Here is an 18,087-nt window from a genome sequence, read left to right on the forward strand (position 1 = left end):
GAGGCAAAGCGGCAAGGGTTTTTCTTAACGTTTCTGCAAGCCTACCAAGACCGCACTATTCCAAAGTAAACAGTTACCCTGAAAAAAACCCAAGTCTTAAGCAGTTAAATTCAGCATGCCTGCTAATGAAATAGTTATTCTATGACATATGTAATTATCCCTCATTTTAACAAGTGACAGTAGGCTTGAGGCTTTCTTTTTCATTCCACATAAAAATACATCTGTAATGATGTAAAAGACAATTGATTTTAGGTTTTTCAGACTAAAATTATCCAAGAAGTTTCTTCAAAATGATAAACAATGGAAGTCATACCTCCTTAACTGTGTTTTGGTAACCTTTTTTATTTCTTTAAAAAAATAATCAACTAGTAAGCCTCAAGTCAACTCCTTGAATCATGCTACTCCCTTACACAGGTTAACATCAGTTCACAAGTATCAAACATACAGTCCTCATAACCCCAGTCTTCCCCAAATTTTCTTGTTAGAATAGCAGCGATGGGACGTTCAGTCCTCCTCTAGTCAGAGTGCTAACATGGCTTAGGTTAATCCAATCCCCTATTTTCAAAACTCTCCTCTTCAGCTAGCAAATTGATGCAACTTCAGCGTAACTAGTTTTGGAGAAATATGAATTGCAGCGACTTCAGAAGAATTTTCATTATCTTGTTTAAAACAACATATGGGAATTAAATAGAACCACAGCTTTCGTTTACAAAACATAGCTTTAATTATACAGATTGCGTCAATGAGTTTTCAAATACAGATTTCCAAAAGTCACCAGTGTTTTAATCTATGCTTTCTGAAACATTATTTACTTTTGAAATACTGCTAATACGTTAATATTTGTCAAGTCTTACCAAGTGTTAACTACTGAATATTTTTGTTTAAGTGTTCAATAATAATTAACTCATCACTGAAATGTCATCTTCTAGACATTCTCTAGTGCATATGTGCTCTCGTAGGGATTCAGGCATTACTCTGATTTACAGGTTATGAAGAGCTTAAATATGTCTGCCAGACTGAAGGAGGTGCCATGCTTAAGTTGCAGGGGAAAAAAAAAAAAGCAGCTAACCTATTGAAGGGACATAAATAGCTATGAGAGAAGATAATGACTTAGTCATGAAAGCTAACAACTTTGTACACTTAGAGCTTCCATTTTAGTCTTTTCTTGGTCTTAGGAAGAATGTGAAATACCGGAAAGCGAGTGATTCCCTGGCCCACAGCATTCTGGGATAATCACAATAATCTGGGGAATTCAAATAGACTGTGCAAAATTTCATGTGGAACAAATTACATTAAAGAAGAAATGTCATTTTTGAAATGAAGTGTCATTTTTGACTCATGGAGTAGATTAAGTACTTCGGAAGGAAGTCTTCAGAGCCAGTCAGGCTCCAAGTGGATTTCTTTGTATTGTTGCCCAATGCATACCTCAAGAGGTAGCAGGGTAGTTTTATCATTATACAAACTAAATTTTGTCTTCTTTGCCAAAATTATCAGCAAAGGCACCAACTTGGAGGTGATTTCTTACCCTATGCAAACTGCTCAGCCACAGCTCCTTTCAAATAAGCCCAACCGCAGTCAGAAAGTGGTTTCTACTGACCCATGTGACAGCAAACAAGCAGCAAGAATCTGGTATGCCATTAATAATCCTCCAGTCACTTACTTCTTTCACAGTGCCATTTTCAAACCAATCTTGCAAAATTTGTTGCTTTCTACACCACTGTCACCTGTATTTGATAAATCAACTTTTCCACGCAGCAGGAATTGAACAACTTTGTACTGACTCTAACATGAAATTGAATAGTGGTATATGCTTTGAAAACAGATTCAGATTGGTTTTCAATGTATTTTTCACTTGTATTTTAGTTTCTTTCAAAACAGAGCGTCACTAATTGGCAATCACCATGAGATAGCTGACTTCTGTGTAATTCTTGTTGCGTCACTTCAGAATATAGTATATCAGAAAAAAATACACATCATCAGATTACAATTAAATATTTTCATTTCGAAAAGTTACTTTACCTGTATGTTATGGGACAGAAGGAAGGCAACTTAGGTTAAAAGCGTTATAGAGAAAAGCCAACAACAACCAGATGCAGTCTTAGAGACCTGGAGGCTTAGAGGTGTGGAATTTTTAAAGTTTTACAAAATTAGGACTTCTGAAAAGTCTAATTTCAGAAGAATTAGAAAAGAATCTGCAATGATGCAGCATAAATATTGCAAGGATCTCCCAACTAATTTTCATGGTGGAAAGGTTCAGGTTGAAAGACGCTGCCTGTTCAAACCTTCTGGGAGAGAATGTGGAGGATCTTAGTTCTAAAAATGCTGTCAGATAGATCACGTCACCCATGTGACCCACGCAAAACCTGCTCACGCTCCAAACACATCAGCACTTAACAGAGGTTTCCAAAGGCCAAAATCAGTCTTTTTAGTCACTAAATGAAGATTCACTATCAGAACTGTCTTCTGCATTCCCATCATCTCCCCAGGCAGGCACAGGGGCATCTGGGGTCCTGCAGGCAACAAAAATGTTGTATGTTGTAAATCCTAGAAGGCAGCTGAGAACACAAGCAACTTAGCATGAAATGCTAACGTCCTTTCACTACAATTGCATGCACTGTATATCCACAACATTTAACACATTAACTGTTTACAGTTTACAAGCTCACACCTTATTGGTATTGCTTCGCTTACAACTGAAAGATAAAACACTAGAAATTGTAACTCATTGGATATCAAAACTCTGTGGACATCAGGTTGAATGCACACCTTTGAGGTTATCGGAAGTAATGACAGATAGCAAAGAAGTGGCAAATACTTGTAGAAAGAGTTGAAAGCAGTCAATACTGATTAATTCTCTTTTTTTCACTCTTCAGAGGTTCTAGGACTGAAAGGAACATGCTGTACACCATTAAGCAGTGTAAATAGTACGTGAAAAAAATAAGACAGGAAATGAGCGATATTGTATCCAACTAAAACTGCAGGGATAATTTAGAGAGGCAAAAAAGAATTACTCAGAGTGGAACTTGGCTAGAACACTGGGTTAAATTTGACATGCAAGAGCAGCCATGGGATTTTTATTGACTATAAATGATCAGATCTCTTGTATTTAGTTTTGAAGAGAATATTTAAAATGGATCTTAACACTGTGTCAAAACATTTGCTCAGGGAATCTACTGGGAATGAAGTGGAGAGAAGCAAGCCATCTAAAGACTAACTAACACTACTGACTGAAGCTGCTGGCTCTCCCTGGAGTCTCCCTCCTAAGTATGTAATGGGTTTGACAATACAAGCCAGTCTGAGCCTGGTAAATTCTTAAACCAAGGTAGAAAATATACACGCAATTATATTTGGGGAAGGGCAAGAATAATCTTCACAAAAACTAGCTTCCTGTGTGATAGTTAACTGCTCTCTTTGATAAAATATTACATTTTAAACTAAGCTGACAATCATATTATTTGTTCCTTTGTTATTTATCTTGGGGCTACCCCTGTGTGTCAGGCCACAGAATTTCTTTTCCAATTTTAGTTCCGTTTATTATAATTCCTCTGCTGGAAATCCCTAAGGTACCTTTAAAGTGTTTCTAAACACTTGGGGTGCAAAAATGAGAAGTGCATTAAAGAACTGTAAGAGAGCCTTCTCCCTCCCCCCTGCACACCTCCAAAATAAATGAAGAAAGCGTTTGCTTTCTCATGCAAATACCACTTCACAATATTATTCCTTGTTGCCGTGGTAATGACAAAACAGAAGAGCTGTGCAAAGACATGTGATCTGGAGAGACCAGTGCAAAAACTCTCGTCTAGTGAGGAAAGGAAGATGGCAATGAATTCCTTTAGTTCACGAGGGCAGGACAAACTCTCCTGGAATTGTAGACAGGCAAGAGAGGAAGGATAAGAAACAAAAGTTAAAAATACATAAACTGGGAGCTTGATAGAACAGGCAGTTTTCAAACTCTGTAAAAAGTTGAGAAAGGAGCTATAACAGAAGTAGAACAGCTGAAGGAAGAGAGTATAAACCACTCCATATTATTAGAATTAGCATCTCTGCAGCCACAGAAAAATGACACTCGGTCACCGGCAAGTAGCTGGGAGAGGCTGCAGTAAGTGACTGAGCACAGAGCAATATGCACATTTTTCTAATTTTCACTAGGACTGAGTGAGCAGGCCTAAGTAACCTGAAGACCCAAGAAATGTAGTGTGAATGGCAAGATACACATTAGAAAAATAAAAAGTCTATGATATTGAGAGAAGAAAGCAAAAAGATTAGAGCAAAGGTCAGCCCTGGCTCCTTAAAATATTAAAAAATCGCTTCAAATACCACCAATTCTTCAAAGAGGCATTATGCACTTTGCCAAATAATTAGCTTGCTTTAACCGTGTAGATTTCCTATACAGTTTTCAAACTAGTAACATTTTAAAGAAGATCTGCCTAAGCATTAGTGTCGCACACAATCTTTGAAGATGAACTTTGAGACCAAACCCCAAACGTATTCTGTGAGCCCCAATCCACAGTTACAATGTTTCTGTCTTAACCCAAAAGACAATTCAAAAGCAGGTACTTTTTTAAAAAAAAAGTTTTGAAATTTTAACCTGTTACCTTATTTTTATGTACTAAAAAAAAGTCCATCCAGACATGAAGAAATAGCAGCATTTACAGAAAGGTACAGACCAGAAACACAGATTAAGAAATACACCAGAGTTGAGACATATATAGTAAAACCACGTTTGATAACCCTGTCTCAGACTTGCACAGGTTCTTACTTGTGTTCTTTTCCTTATTTTTCATTTGATCAGTAAAAATATCAACTGAGAAATAACTACTTCAGGCTTATTTGGACACCAGGAAGTAGCTGGGAACTACAGTGACATAATGTATGACAATACCTCAGTTTTCGCATATTTTTATTTATTTAATTAAACAAGTGGCTGCCTTTCCAAAATGTAAAAAGAAGTGGGCTTTCTAATATACTGACAGTTTCTGAAGAGGATGCAAAAGTCTTTCAAACAGTGTAGTGGGTATGAGGTAAGACGGAAAGTTACTGTTTTCATCAGTTATCAGTTTAACAAATTCTGTGAAATACTACAGTAAAACTAAATTACATGTCAAATGTAAAGTAAGCTTAAAGTTCATGCTTAAGGCCACACAAGTAGCTTTGAAAATGAGTATCTATTCTTAGTAGTCTTCATATCAGGTTAGCTGATATGTCAGCTTCAACTGTCAATGTTGAAGTCAAGATGTACACTCCATCTACTGAGGGAATCTGGAAACAACTGTGTTGTCCCTCATGCATCCAGCAAAATAAAACAGCTTGTTCTTATTTCTCTACAGTAATGACATTTTGTTATTGAAGTGTTGGAAGAAAACCTCATACTCTAAACAGTACAGTGAAAATGGCTACTGACGTATTATTTGACTCCTCATCGCTAAATGCACATTGTCAAATGTTACCTTGTAATTGCTATATCCTTTTCCTTGAACTGCACTACTCTGCTTGGCTTGGAAGAAGCCTTCCATTTCCTCTCAAGTCTGAATGGTAAAGTCCTGTAACCTTCTGTTTGGGAGGGTGCAGTACCCATGCATTTATATTCCAGTCTCCATATTTCCTGGGCCTCGCCTTGGGCTAGACAATACTGAAAAGACAGCTCATACCTGAGATTGCATCCCTCCTCCCATGGTACTGATGGCCCTCTTCAGACCTATAAAATGCTAAAAAATCCTTTTGTGGAAGACTTCAAAACCTGTTCTAATGGTGATAATTTAGATTCACAATAACATGAAAAAAGCTTTTCTAAGCATACATTTTTCCAAGGTTTTTAAACACATGGTTGCATTCCAGCCCTACTGAAAGCTACTAATTACTTACTCAAGAAGATCTGGATTTAGCCCTTCAGAAATCATTTTGTTTCGTATTGCCATTACAGGAACACCCTGTGTAGGAAGAAGAACAGTATGAAACTACTGGACACAAACAGGTGAACTAAATTCTACAGGTTCTTTTAGGCTACACTTTCATATGAATTTATGCATGGCACTTGTTGAATGAAAGCATGGAATGATAATCTCAGTTGCCACCTGTACGAACCTAGAAGTGAGAAATGACTGAGATCAAAGGCCCTTTTAATCCTCCCTCATTATATTTACGGCAAAACATCTAGGGAAAGTTGCAGGGAGAGAATCAGGAATGGACAGATATATTTGCAATTCATGCAGACAAAACCAGGAAGCTGAAATTATGTGTACGGATGAGAATGTGAGGAAAGAACAAAACAGCACAAAGACAGCAGAGAACAGTTGTGCTTGAAAGATAAAGACTCAGACATGCTGAAGGTACAGCCAAAGAAGGAGGAAAACCAGGAAAGTACTCCGGAAGGATACTTCAAGGCAGTGCTAAAAATCAGAAAAGTCTTTTAAAAGCATGCAGAAAAAAGGCCATGACACCAGAACAGAAGCACAATTTAAAAGTGATTCCTCTGAATACACGTACTTGTACAGTCAGGCTTGAATCTCCTATGACCTGTGAACAGATTTTAGCCAGCTATGTACGTGTTAAAAAAATCCCTTCCTTTCACTGCAAGTCATTCCACAGCTTCTGCACTTTATTTTATTCAGCAACACCTAAACATGCTCTCATCTTGGATCGAATAACCAAGAACACTTTGACCTTAGGAGATACATTCCAAAAAACTGTTCCTATGTTTCCACTAGAGTTGCTCAAAGACAACTTGTTGCTTTGCCATCCCCTGTTGCAAACCATCAGAAACGCCACCTGGACCGCTGCATGCCATGGGTGGGGGGCCAAGAGGATACAATTTCTAATTTCCAAGGGACAAAACTACTGATGGTCTAGGAGAGGTGAGGAGAGGCCTCACAACCTAAATGAAAAGTACCATAGGATTCTTCTGGCACAGGACGAATATCTGTTGTCCAAAGTAAGTAAAGTAGTGATAAAATAGAGGGCAGCCATGACTAATGTTCCAGAGAAGCATATGGTACTAGTGACAGTTGCAGTAGCTAACCTGGCAAAGTGAGAGCTAAGCTAGCTGTGTTTTCCTTGTGCAGTTTCACAGTAAGAACCACAATCAAGACTTGTTTGAAGATTCTGGAATAGCACACAGAGAGGTACATAGTTTTAGCAATCTATTGGACATATTGGCAAAAATGTGACTCAAATAGTTGTGATGTATTAGCTTGTAATAAAGAAACCTCTCAGTAATTCACAACTGATGTACCTTACAAAGGGGAAAGCATTTTAGTATTTCATGACAGTTTAAATCATACCCTCATTCTAGTACAGATTTGCACACGAGGGACTGTGTGTCTATACACCATCTTGTACTATCTAATGCTTTTTCCCTTGCTTGACTGCTCTTGGGGTTCCTTTCCCCAGCTCAGAAGTCACCGATGAAGTGTCTATGCATCAATTCAAACAATGTGAAAACCAGACTGAGTCAGATCAGGCAAAGCAGAATTTGAATTGGCTCTCAATGACAGGGGGCTTGGTATATGAGCTTCTAAGAATGGATCGGAAATGGATACGTTTTTACGTTCATACTTGGAGAAGCGTTTTATTCCAAAACTGTATGCATCAAAATATGTTAACTCTCAGTATCCTCATATATCATAGATTTACAAAACTAATCTTAAGTTTAACCAAAATACCCTTTAACAGTGCACTTTTTCCCTGAAGGAAAACTAGTACTATTGTACCTATATCTGTTCATAACACGATCAGGGCACTACGATTACTTCATGTTTCATACTTTCATATCTGGAAAATCAGAGCCTAATACTGCTGTGACCCTAAATCTTACTAAAATAAAACAGACAACTATTTTAAATCTAAACAGCAACAACACTGAGCATAGAGGTCCACTGAAATGGCACAGGTGTACTTTTCTAACAGAGGAGCCAATACTAAATTTCCATCGCATTTGTCTCTGCCCAGTAAAGATTTGAAATAATCCAAATCACTACACATTCAACACAGTGTACCCCAGCCCTACGCCCAGCCTGGACCTGCAGTTTGGGAAGTGTGCAGGTCCTGGAGAAGCCACAGTGCAAGTAACAATCTTGTTGCAAAATAGGTTTCAGTCCTCCATAGTGCAGAAAGAGGCAGTCCCTGAAGATCAGTGCACTCTCCACGTCTGGGTTTTATTTCAGTCCTTTAAAGCACAGATCAATCTGTACCAGGCCAGCCCATATCCTGGCGCCTGTGCAGTCATGTCTGGTGTTTAGAATCAAGTAAGAGTAATTTTACTTTAAACATGAAGTTTATCTGAAATCGTAGACACTCTTCTCACACTGTCAATAGGTGTTCTGAATAATAGAAGTATTTATTGTAGCAAATACGATATTGCTTTTGTAAGTTTTGCTTGAATATGATTGTTGTATATTTTAAAAAAGATGAATTTAGCACGGTCATCTGCACGCTACCAAAATGAGTTTGTTACTATTTCACAGAACAGCTATCTTCAGTGTAGAAGAAATATCTCCTCACGGTGCTAATTCTTAAATCCTGCAAATACTGTGAGCGATAAATAAATGATTAGTTCAAACATATCTTCAGTTAGAAACTTCATTTGGGCAAATAAATGACACTAACTGAAATACTTGACTGGACAAGAATACAAGTTTGGCAAATCAAAAACACACATTAATTTGTAGTACATTAGTTTGACGCTCCTACCACACTGTTTACAACTGGCAGAGGAGTCACCAGAAACTGCCAGTACAATGGATAAATGTGGAAAGTGAGATCTCATTCTTCTAGCAGTCACCAAAAAAAAAGAAAAAGCCAAATCAGACCATCCAGCACTTTCACATCCACTTTGAAGTCTGGCATTAAATCAACACACTAGCATAGCGTTCTACTCTCTGCTACTACCACACTGCTACGTTTTCCAAATGGTTTGTAATAAGTTAGCCATAAAGTGCCAATTTGTGATTCAAGTGAAAAATAAGGTCTGGAACATCATCCAATGTACCAAGCACACCAATTGTAGTAATTGCTCTGACGAGGGAGTGAAACCATTAAGTTACTTTTAACATAAGCAACATTTTACTAATACTATGACACGGTCATATTTTCCAGAATTATAATATATACTTTAGAGGAAAATTTCCACTGACAGCTTGAAAATAAAGACAGATTTTTTTTTTCTTTGTTTCCAATCTCATTTTTAGTTTCATGGACATGAAAGAAAGAGCTCTTAAAAAATGCCACCAAGAGTCTCCCATTCATCTTTTCACTCCTTCATTAGTTTTCGCACATGTAAATATTGAGATTACATTCATTTTTTTCCTATTTATCTGTAGAACAGCCCACAGATAAAGAAGTAAATAAAACTTGCATTATGACTACCAGGAAAACTGAAGTGGAACCAAGTACTGAAGCAATTCTATCTCTGTTTTTGAACCCTGCAGAAATACTCCTGCTCTGGACTATACTAGCAAAGCTGCATTTTGTACCCTACAGCAAAACCAAACTGTAACCATGTCTGTGTGTAGGGAATGACACCAGTTCTGCCAGAATAACTACACTTTCAGTGGCATCTTCTGTGACTCCAGGTAATACCACTCTGCGTTTGCACATCTTCACACCTTCAGTTCACAAGTATATTGGCAGAATTTTGTAGAACAATCTTGCCTGAAACTGTCTGAGGGAATATATTACATCACCTCATTTATTAGAGAAGATGTGCTAGAGATACTGTGGTGTTATCCTAGCTTAAAGATTACTGATGCAATATATGTCTTCAGACATTTAAAGTTCACTTACAGCTGCGCGTGATGTTCCAGGTAAAAATACTGGAGTACCCAAAGTGTGAGAAGAGAGCTGACTTACCACTTGTACCATTTTGAGGTATCTGGCATATCTTGGATCCTTGGCCACAGTTCTGACATTTTCTGTTACTACCTCCGTTTTCTGTAGCCCTTCTTCAGGTACGTTGTTCTGCTGTATGCAAAGAATATAACGCTTGAATGGTTAGGTATGCAGACCAGAAGCATAGACAGATTTCAATCCATAAAATTTGTAATTTAAGCGTAAAGTGCAACTCTTCTTACATCAAGATTATTACAATCTACATTCATAGTATTAGAGATTTCCAAGATATATGAATACAGAAAGACAGCTCTTTTGTTATTGACCATTACAAGCATGATTTTATACTTTTAGTCACAATTTAAGTTATTGCACAATATGTGGGAAAATATGTCTATACTAGCCCATTAAGTTTGTTGTATTTAATGAATAGAACAGAACTAAATTTAAATGCTTACTTTAGAATTTTTTTTTTTCTAAGGACTATATCTTTATATTTGCCCTAGTGGTTCAATGCATTTTTTCCTCAAAGTATTTATTTGATTCTCTGACAAATGTTTCATACAGATCATACAACTTTTAAACTATGCTTTTTAGTATAAACCAGTAACCTAAAGGATAACATAATGAAAGCAAAGAACCCTTGAAAGTAATTAAAAAAATGAAAACTGACAAGAAGCTATAGTACTATTTAAAGGACAATAGAAAACTGCATATTCACTATTAAACTAGCCATTTGAAAGTAGCATTGGAAACCTCCTTTCAGGAATATCTGTCCTTACTGTAATACCTGAGAGAAGGAACACTTTAAGGAAAGCACAATAACTGGGAGTCATTCTCTAACATGACTGAATGACACAATGCTAACTATCCATCCTGACTCCCACGTTGCTGGCTGCAAATTGGAGTTACAATCTTCAACAGGCAGGGAAAGGCCGCAGAGTACTCCAGCTACTGCTGCTCCACAGCAACTTCCACCAAGTAAGAGAATGAGCTTGGAGATTCCCAGAAAAGAAACTGTAACAGGAAACTGAGGAAAGAACTCCCATCTACAAATGAGCCAGAAAGCCTCACTTAGTGATGTGGTGATCACAGGATTTAAGTTTGGGTTAAAAACCCAACAAAACAAACACACAAAAAACCAACCAACAACAAAAACAAAACAAAACAAAAAGAAAACAAACAAACAAAAAAATAAAAAAACCCAAACAAAAAATTAACTGCAGGGATCGGATCTTAATGTTGATCACTTATAATATGCTGGCATTTTCTGTACATAGATGATACTATGTAGAAAACATTCCCTGTAATAACATCTTTAAAATAAAGTATGCCAGAAAGTCCAATTTGAGCTGAAAGCTCACATTCTAAAGGAAGGAGAAAAGAGTTGGAATTATGTGATTCCAACTGTTATTTTTATTCATGACCTTCCCAGTCCCCTGATGTAATTCATGTTCATGCTTTAGCGTGACTGAAGAAGAAGGGAGGCATTTGCCATTAGATTTTACTTCATTCTAAATACTTAAGCCACATATTCAAGAAATGGTACACCCTTTTTTGTCACTCATTAAAAGTTTCATTAGTGAAAAACATAGCTTTAGATCTTTACAGTTGATAGCTCTATTCCAATAGACTTGCTTCTTCTATCTGTTTCAAATGAGACTAGAAACTTGACGTGGGGCGGTATATTCCCTCAGTGTATTAGTTATGCTTCAATACTCACTCCAGTTTGAGGTGACACAGCCGTCTGCTGATCCGTAGTAGCTTGTGCCACAGGACCATTTGTAACACTATTCATATTTGCACTGGACACTTCAAATTTGACATCTTCTAGGCCAGGGATAGAGGATAACTGAACATGCAAAATACCAACAAATAAGCAATGAACGTACCATAAGTCTATGTGTACAATAAAATCTGCAGTATGCTGCTTACCACATACGCACAGGTAGGTTTCACATTAGCAAAATCCTAACTTTTTACCACTAGTTTTGGTATTTTGATTGGAGGGGGGGAAAAAAACCAAACCAAATGATTTTTCTCTTCAGATGGCTTCTACAACAAAACCCCAAAACACTTCATTGGAGCTTTCACTGTTAACACAGGGTTGCAGCACAGGAAAGGCTTCAACACCTTCCCAGCATTTTGCTACTGCACTTACCAACCACGCAAGAGCTGTGCCATCTTCTCTGCTACTTCCTCTATAGTGAAAGAAATCATGACAAGAGCAGCTCTCTTACATAACAGATGGGTGACTGGTTACAGATTTTCCAATTTTCTACATCTTGACTTTTTTTTAAGGAAATGCTGAGAGTGGATATTAAATACACCATGTATTTATTTGAAGGACACTCTATTTAATGTGATAATGAAGAATTCCGCAAAAATTACCAATACTGATTATGTCTAAATATTTTGAAAGAAATAAGAGTTTGAATGCACTGTTTGCACTACTACAGTATTTTTTTCACACAGATCTTAATGAACGGTTTCAAAATGCCCTACCCCTGCTCCCAGAAAAGTCAGCCGAAATTGCTTCCATTGTTACTGAAAGAAGGATTGGTTAAAACTTTACAGTGGGTGTTTCTCTGGTTTGGGGGTTTGTTCCTTTTTTTTCTTTTAGAAAATTATATGATAATACATGACTACAGATTATATCCTTTTTGTCATTTTAGCTAAACAAGTAACATCAGATACATTTGTGTTAGCTTAGATCCAACTCAGGTTATATTTCAATATCAAAAGGTTTACAAGGCATCTATCTAGTTAATTATAACAGCTGAAATATGGTCTGGTAACATTTACAAAGATACTTTTGCTTTACAAAGGGGTCAAAGATTTCTTATTAGAGTTTGCGTGGCAAATGCAATTTCATACTGCAGCCCTGCAACACAAGTTGCATATTTTAATATCAGAAAACTCCCCTCCACCTTCTTAAAACCAAATGTGGTAATAAAGTCAACACAAGTAAGCTGCCATGTAGTTCAGCTGCCCTTTCAAGATCCAAGCGTTCCCCTCCTATTCAATATGCTTAACAGAAACAAAACCAACATCTCAGCTCTGTGCTGTTTGTTCCTTTCTTCCTTATCAACTACATGTTTAAATGTTACACAACAGAAGTGGCAAGGCATGCAAAGAGAGAATTTGCCATGTGAACATTTTGTATTAGCTCCTTCAAATCATTATGAAAACTTATTTGCTCAATTCACACTACGAAGAGGAAGCTAGCTCATGTAACCTAGGAGGCTGTCACTATTAGAAAACAAAGTCTGTCCATATACAAACCTTTGCATCCAAAATATTGAGTGTTGTTTCAATTTGTTGGATACGGAGGGAGAGCGCTGACAATTTCTAGAATAGAAAACAATTAGGATGTGAAAACACTTGTACATCTAAAACATATAAAACAGTTCACACCTAGCTAAAAAAAAATCACTTTTGTCTTCTCCCTGCTGAAGGCAGAGTGCAAATGAGATTATAACATTATGAAAAAAATGAAGCAATGACATCCCTTTTTAGTACAGTAGCTACAGTGGTTCAAATTTTAAACACTTTTACTAGGCAGTTAGTTTTCCCATATAATGACTGACAGAATGAAGACAGGCTATGTACAAAAGAAAGCCAAAGTAAACAGGGTATTACTTTGAGCAACTGGAGAATAATGGTAGACATATTGTACTCTCACCGTTACCAAAACATCTTTCTTCAAAGCTTTTTCCAAATGTTGAAGATGAAAAGTTGTGGTGTGTGTGTATGTAACTGAGCAAATACAAAACAGAAAAACGTGATAAAGAATGCAGCAGGTGATTGAAAGTCCTATATAGTCAAAATGCAAAGTGAACCAGAACTAACCAGAAGCTTTATATGCTCCAGGTGCACCTCAATCAAATTTTGACACTTTTTTTTCTTTAAAATACAGCTTAAGTTTTTCTAAAGTACTCTATAAGAACTGTCACTCTTTTAACTAATCACTACCATACTCCACCAGACCTGTCCAAGTGAAGCTGGCTAGCACGCTGGCTGGCAGATACGTACCACTCTTGACAGCTTTCTGGCATGTTGGCAAGATTCTGCCTGGCTCTGAAGCAGAACTTTAACACCCTAAAAAAATGGCAGTTCTGCCAATATGCTAGAAAAAGTAAAAAGAGACTGACAGGAGTTAGTCTTTTTGGAGGGTGCACTGACTTGTTTACAGATGGTTCTTTGTTCATGAAGAGGAATTAGTTCCTACTGAAAGGAACTATGTGCCCTACATGTAGCTGGGGAAAGGGGGTGAAAGATGTACAAAAGACAGTTATATAACTTTACGGGTCAGTTCGACTAGTCAAGAGCCAAGACATTTAGAGTTAAGGATGGTGTCAGCCCTAATTTTGCATTTCTTGGCTTCTGTTGATTTAGACTGGGACCTTTCACATTAACAAACACTCCTCAACTTCATAAATACAAAAAACTTTTCAAGGAGTTTATAAAGCAACTATTTAGTCTCTCGGGTAACAACATTTTCAGGTTATCTAATAACTGCTTTATTCCCTAGACTTCACAGCGTTGCTGCATGCTCAAGATGGCTCTAAATACATGTTCTGATTTCCACAGTGCCTATATAAGAGGTAACATTGAGATCACGTGACAACTGAGTTTTGGACAACTGGCAACAGCATCACCAGGCAGTTACACTGTCCCACGTATCAAGTTATAATAAGTTTAAAAATCTAGAAAAAAAAAACCACTTTTTTTTTTTTCCTCTGAAGCTCCATATGTTGATGTGGTAGCCAGACTTTATACTTGTCATGGGTCTGGCTCTAGACTTTACCAACAAGTAACAGAATTTCTCAGGTTACATGGCTTAGTCTAATTGGATTTGACTGGTGCCCTAGCCCTGCTGGCTAGGGTTATATAGTAGTCTTTGTTGAATAAACTAGCAAAGTTACAGAAAAACCACTAATGACAAAAAGGTTAAGCTCAAAGCCACATTGGAAACACCCTTTCTACAAGCGAGGAAGCACTCTTGTCCTGTTCAGTGGACAACTCTCATTCTGTCAGTCTGCTGTATTTTCATTGACACTAAAGTCACTATAAAAACTTGAACCAAAATATTTTTTTCTCTTTTTTACAAGACACTAAAATTAACTGCTTCGTGTTCCATACTAATCACTTGCCAAAGATGGGTTTTTTTCTGCATCAAAGTTACTAACATTCAGAGCTTAATGTATCACCCTTTTAAATTAAAGGTAGTAAAATCTGAAATCAAGTTTCGATGCAATATCCTAGGACACAGATGAGAGGGATACTGACTGTCAAAATGGATTCAGCACCATAGGAATATGGCATCCTTCTTTCAAAACAAGACAATATCCACAGATGGAGCTGCTCGGAACAAATTTAATGCATCAAAAAGTTCAAAGACTGTGCCAAACACAGAAGTTTAAGGAAACAGGATTAAAAGTGGTATAATCAGCAGTTCATGTGGATATCTTGGGGGAAAAAAAATCCATCTTAAGCACTTAGTCAAGGAAAAGCCTTGAACAGAAAGCAGACTAATTTTTTTTTGTTTAAGCTACCAGTATTATTGCATCAAAAAGATTCAAGTGAATGGTTCCCATTTCTAAGATTGTTTTCATGGTATAAATTGACAGCTAGGAACATAATAAGCATACCTCTTCACAAACCGTAGAAAAGCGGTTGAGAAACTGCACGGTGTGAACTACAAACTGGTTTAGAAATGCTACAGTTCTCTTCTGCTGAATAGCAGGAACCTGCATTAAATAATATAAGAAAATTAGATTATATATAAGATGCCACCTCACATTTTGATTCAAAGACCTGTTAAAAATGCAAATGTTTTTGAATAAATTATTTTAGAAATCTGCCTTAAGTGTGTTTATATACATATAAACTTTTTTTTTAATATATATACATATACATGCATACAAAACCTTTTTTCACTAAGAATCTACTAAAATGACAGTTGAAAAGTCATAGAATACACAGAAAAGGCAACAAAATCCACATAAATGAAGGAGTGTTATTTAAGAAAACACTTTCAGATGAAATTGTGAATGTTCCTGAAGAACAAGTGTCAAATTTTTTTAAAAAAGAGAGGAAATCAGAATCTTTCCTTCTGAAGCTTAAGAAGGAAACACTTGGTCATCCATACAAATACTCAGTTACAACCAACACCACAGTCAAAAATAAAGAGCACTGAAATTGCTGTGTCAGTCTTTAGTGGCTACCTGTACTTTTTCTTATTTGCAAGCCCAGACTATCCTAAAATTACCCTTTAGCATCACTCCTCCAAGTCAGATCTGATGCACACACACTGTTCAGACTAAAAGGTGGAATGGTATGTTTGTCAAAAAAAGCCCTGGTACTCATAACATAACAGACAGTTGGCATTTTTATTTAAACCGTGATAGAAGACTGGAATCAGTAACATTCACAGAAATGTTTATGTATGAAGTTATAGTGCCTCAGGGTTAATTACTTTGGACAGTTGTTTAAGTCTTAAACTTCACACAGGAAATTACTCTATGGAATTGTAATTGGTTAAAGTGAAGGATTTACAAGGAAAAATATGTGCAGCCAAACTTCAGCTGCACTGAACAACAGCTGGTGAATGTAGCGACTCTGGTCTCCACCTCTCCTTTGGTCTTCCATTTGTCAGCGCAGCCTTTCACTACACTTTGCAAATCTTAACACCTCCTGATTTTCTGCGAGATTGTTGTTGCTACTATCTCAAGTTTTCGGTCTGTGCACGTGTATGGAGGGTTTGCTGAAGTTCAATTCCTGAGTTCCAGAACAGTCAAACAGTGCTTACGGCCGTATCAGAAATCTACGGGGTGGCACAAAGCATGGGAGGATCATCAGGGCAATTGGAACTGTCATGTCTTTACCCTATATTTAAGAAACAACGCTAAAAAAATGGTTTTGCATCATTAAGACACGAGCAAGCAGCTGCGCACGGGACTGGCTGCGCAGTTCCAAGACGGAGGTGGCTCAGCCTTTAAATACAACGCTGTCCCAGCACTCCTGGCGAAGCGCCTTTGGAAAACATGAACACCGCGCTCCCGGGGGCAGAGCTGAAGGCAAGACGGGCCGCCCTGTCCTCCCGCGCCCCCGCGGCGGAGGCCCGGCTGCCGGCACGAGGCCAGCGAGCGCCGAGGGCGCCGTCCCGGCGGCCCCCGGCCCACCACACGGCCGCTCTGCCCGCCCGGCCCCGCACACCGCCCCTGCCGGCCGGAGCCGTCCGGGGAGGCCTCGGCCGGCCTCAGAGGCTCTCCCGACCGCCGGGCCGGGGAGCGGAGCGAGGCGGGGGCCGGGGCTCGCCCAGCACCAGGGTCAGCGCAGCCGCCGTCGGGGGAGGGAGCGGGAGAGCTCCGGAGCCCCGGGCAGCCGCAGCCCGTACCTTGGTGAGGTCGATGCCGGAGCCCACTATGGGCAGCCCGTCCTCGTCCATCCCCGCGGGGGAAGATGGGGGGAGAGCGGCCCCGCACCCGCCTCCCGCCGCACCCCGGAAGCCCCCGGCGCTCCGTACGCGACTTCGCCGGCCCGGAAAGAAAACCTGCACGGCGAGCGGCGCGGGGCCGTGCCCTGGGCCTGCGCAGGCGCGGTCCACCTCGCCCGCCGCAATGCATCGTGGGAAGTGTAGTCCGGGGGACGGGGGGGTTGTCCCCGCGGGGCCTTGGTCCGCCCCTGCGGCCGGGCGACCCACAGGCCCAGCGCCTTGGCCAGGCGCCTCTGAAGTATCCGCGCAGCCCTAGCCAGGTGCTGCTTGTCCGGAGGAGGGCCACGAAGTTGCTGAAGGGTTTAGAGGGGAAGCCGTATGAGGAGTAGCTAAAGTCCCTTGGTTTGTTCTGCCTCGAGAAGAGGAGACTGAGGGCAGACCTCGTTGCCGTCAGTAGGCACCTCGCAAGGGGAAGAGGAGGGGCAGGCGCTGATCTCTTCTCTCTGGTGACCAACGGCAGGACCCGAGGGAATGGCAGGAAGATGTGCCAGGGGAGGTTTAGGTTGGATATTAGGAAAAGGTTCTTCACCCAGAGGGTGGCAGAGCACTGGGACAGGCTCCCCAGGGAGGCAGTCATGGCGCCAAGCCTGATGCTATTCAAGAAGCACTTGGACAATGCCCTCAGAGATATGGTGTGAATTTGGGCTTGTCCTGTGCAGGGACAGGGGTGGGACTTGGCGATCCTTGTGGGTCACTTCCAACTCAGGACATTCTGTGGTCCTATGATAAGTATAAATGCATTGCTTTCCCCAAAACTTGTGCGGTTT

At 39.3% G+C, this 18,087-nt stretch overlaps 1 protein-coding gene across 2 annotated transcripts; it reads right to left on the reverse strand.

Moving 5' to 3' along the window:
* Positions 1–322: 322 nt before the first annotated feature.
* WASHC3 (WASH complex subunit 3) lies at positions 323–17,429 on the reverse strand. 2 transcript variants are annotated; one of them, XM_075074962.1, is made up of 7 exons: positions 17,222–17,429; positions 15,474–15,572; positions 13,105–13,170; positions 11,543–11,671; positions 9,841–9,948; positions 5,860–5,924; positions 323–2,510 (listed from the first exon to the last, which is right to left on the reverse strand). In XM_075074962.1, the coding sequence occupies exons 1-7, from the start codon at positions 17,270–17,272 to the stop codon at positions 2,426–2,428; spliced, it is 603 nt and encodes a 200-aa protein (XP_074931063.1). In that variant the 5' UTR covers positions 17,273–17,429; the 3' UTR covers positions 323–2,425. The 2 variants fall into 2 exon arrangements, with proteins under 2 accessions (XP_074931063.1, XP_074931056.1); XM_075074955.1 differs by having other exon boundaries at positions 9,841–9,951.
* Positions 17,430–18,087: the final 658 nt, after the last annotated feature.

This window comes from Phalacrocorax aristotelis, chromosome 1, assembly GCF_949628215.1.
Source record: "Phalacrocorax aristotelis chromosome 1, bGulAri2.1, whole genome shotgun sequence".
Lineage (NCBI taxonomy): Eukaryota > Metazoa > Chordata > Aves > Suliformes > Phalacrocoracidae > Phalacrocorax > Phalacrocorax aristotelis.

Coding starts and splice junctions, on each gene's coding strand:
- WASHC3 (XM_075074955.1), bottom strand. CDS start 17,272: ATGGACGAGGACGGGCTGCCCATAGTGGGCTCCGGCATCGACCTCACC. Junction 11,672..13,104: donor TCAATATTTTGGATGCAAAG/GTTTGTATATGG, acceptor TTGCATGTTCAG/TTATCCTCTATCCCTGGCCT. Junction 5,925..9,840: donor ACCTCAAAATGGTACAAGTG/GTAAGTCAGCTC, acceptor CTTCCTACACAG/GGTGTTCCTGTAATGGCAAT.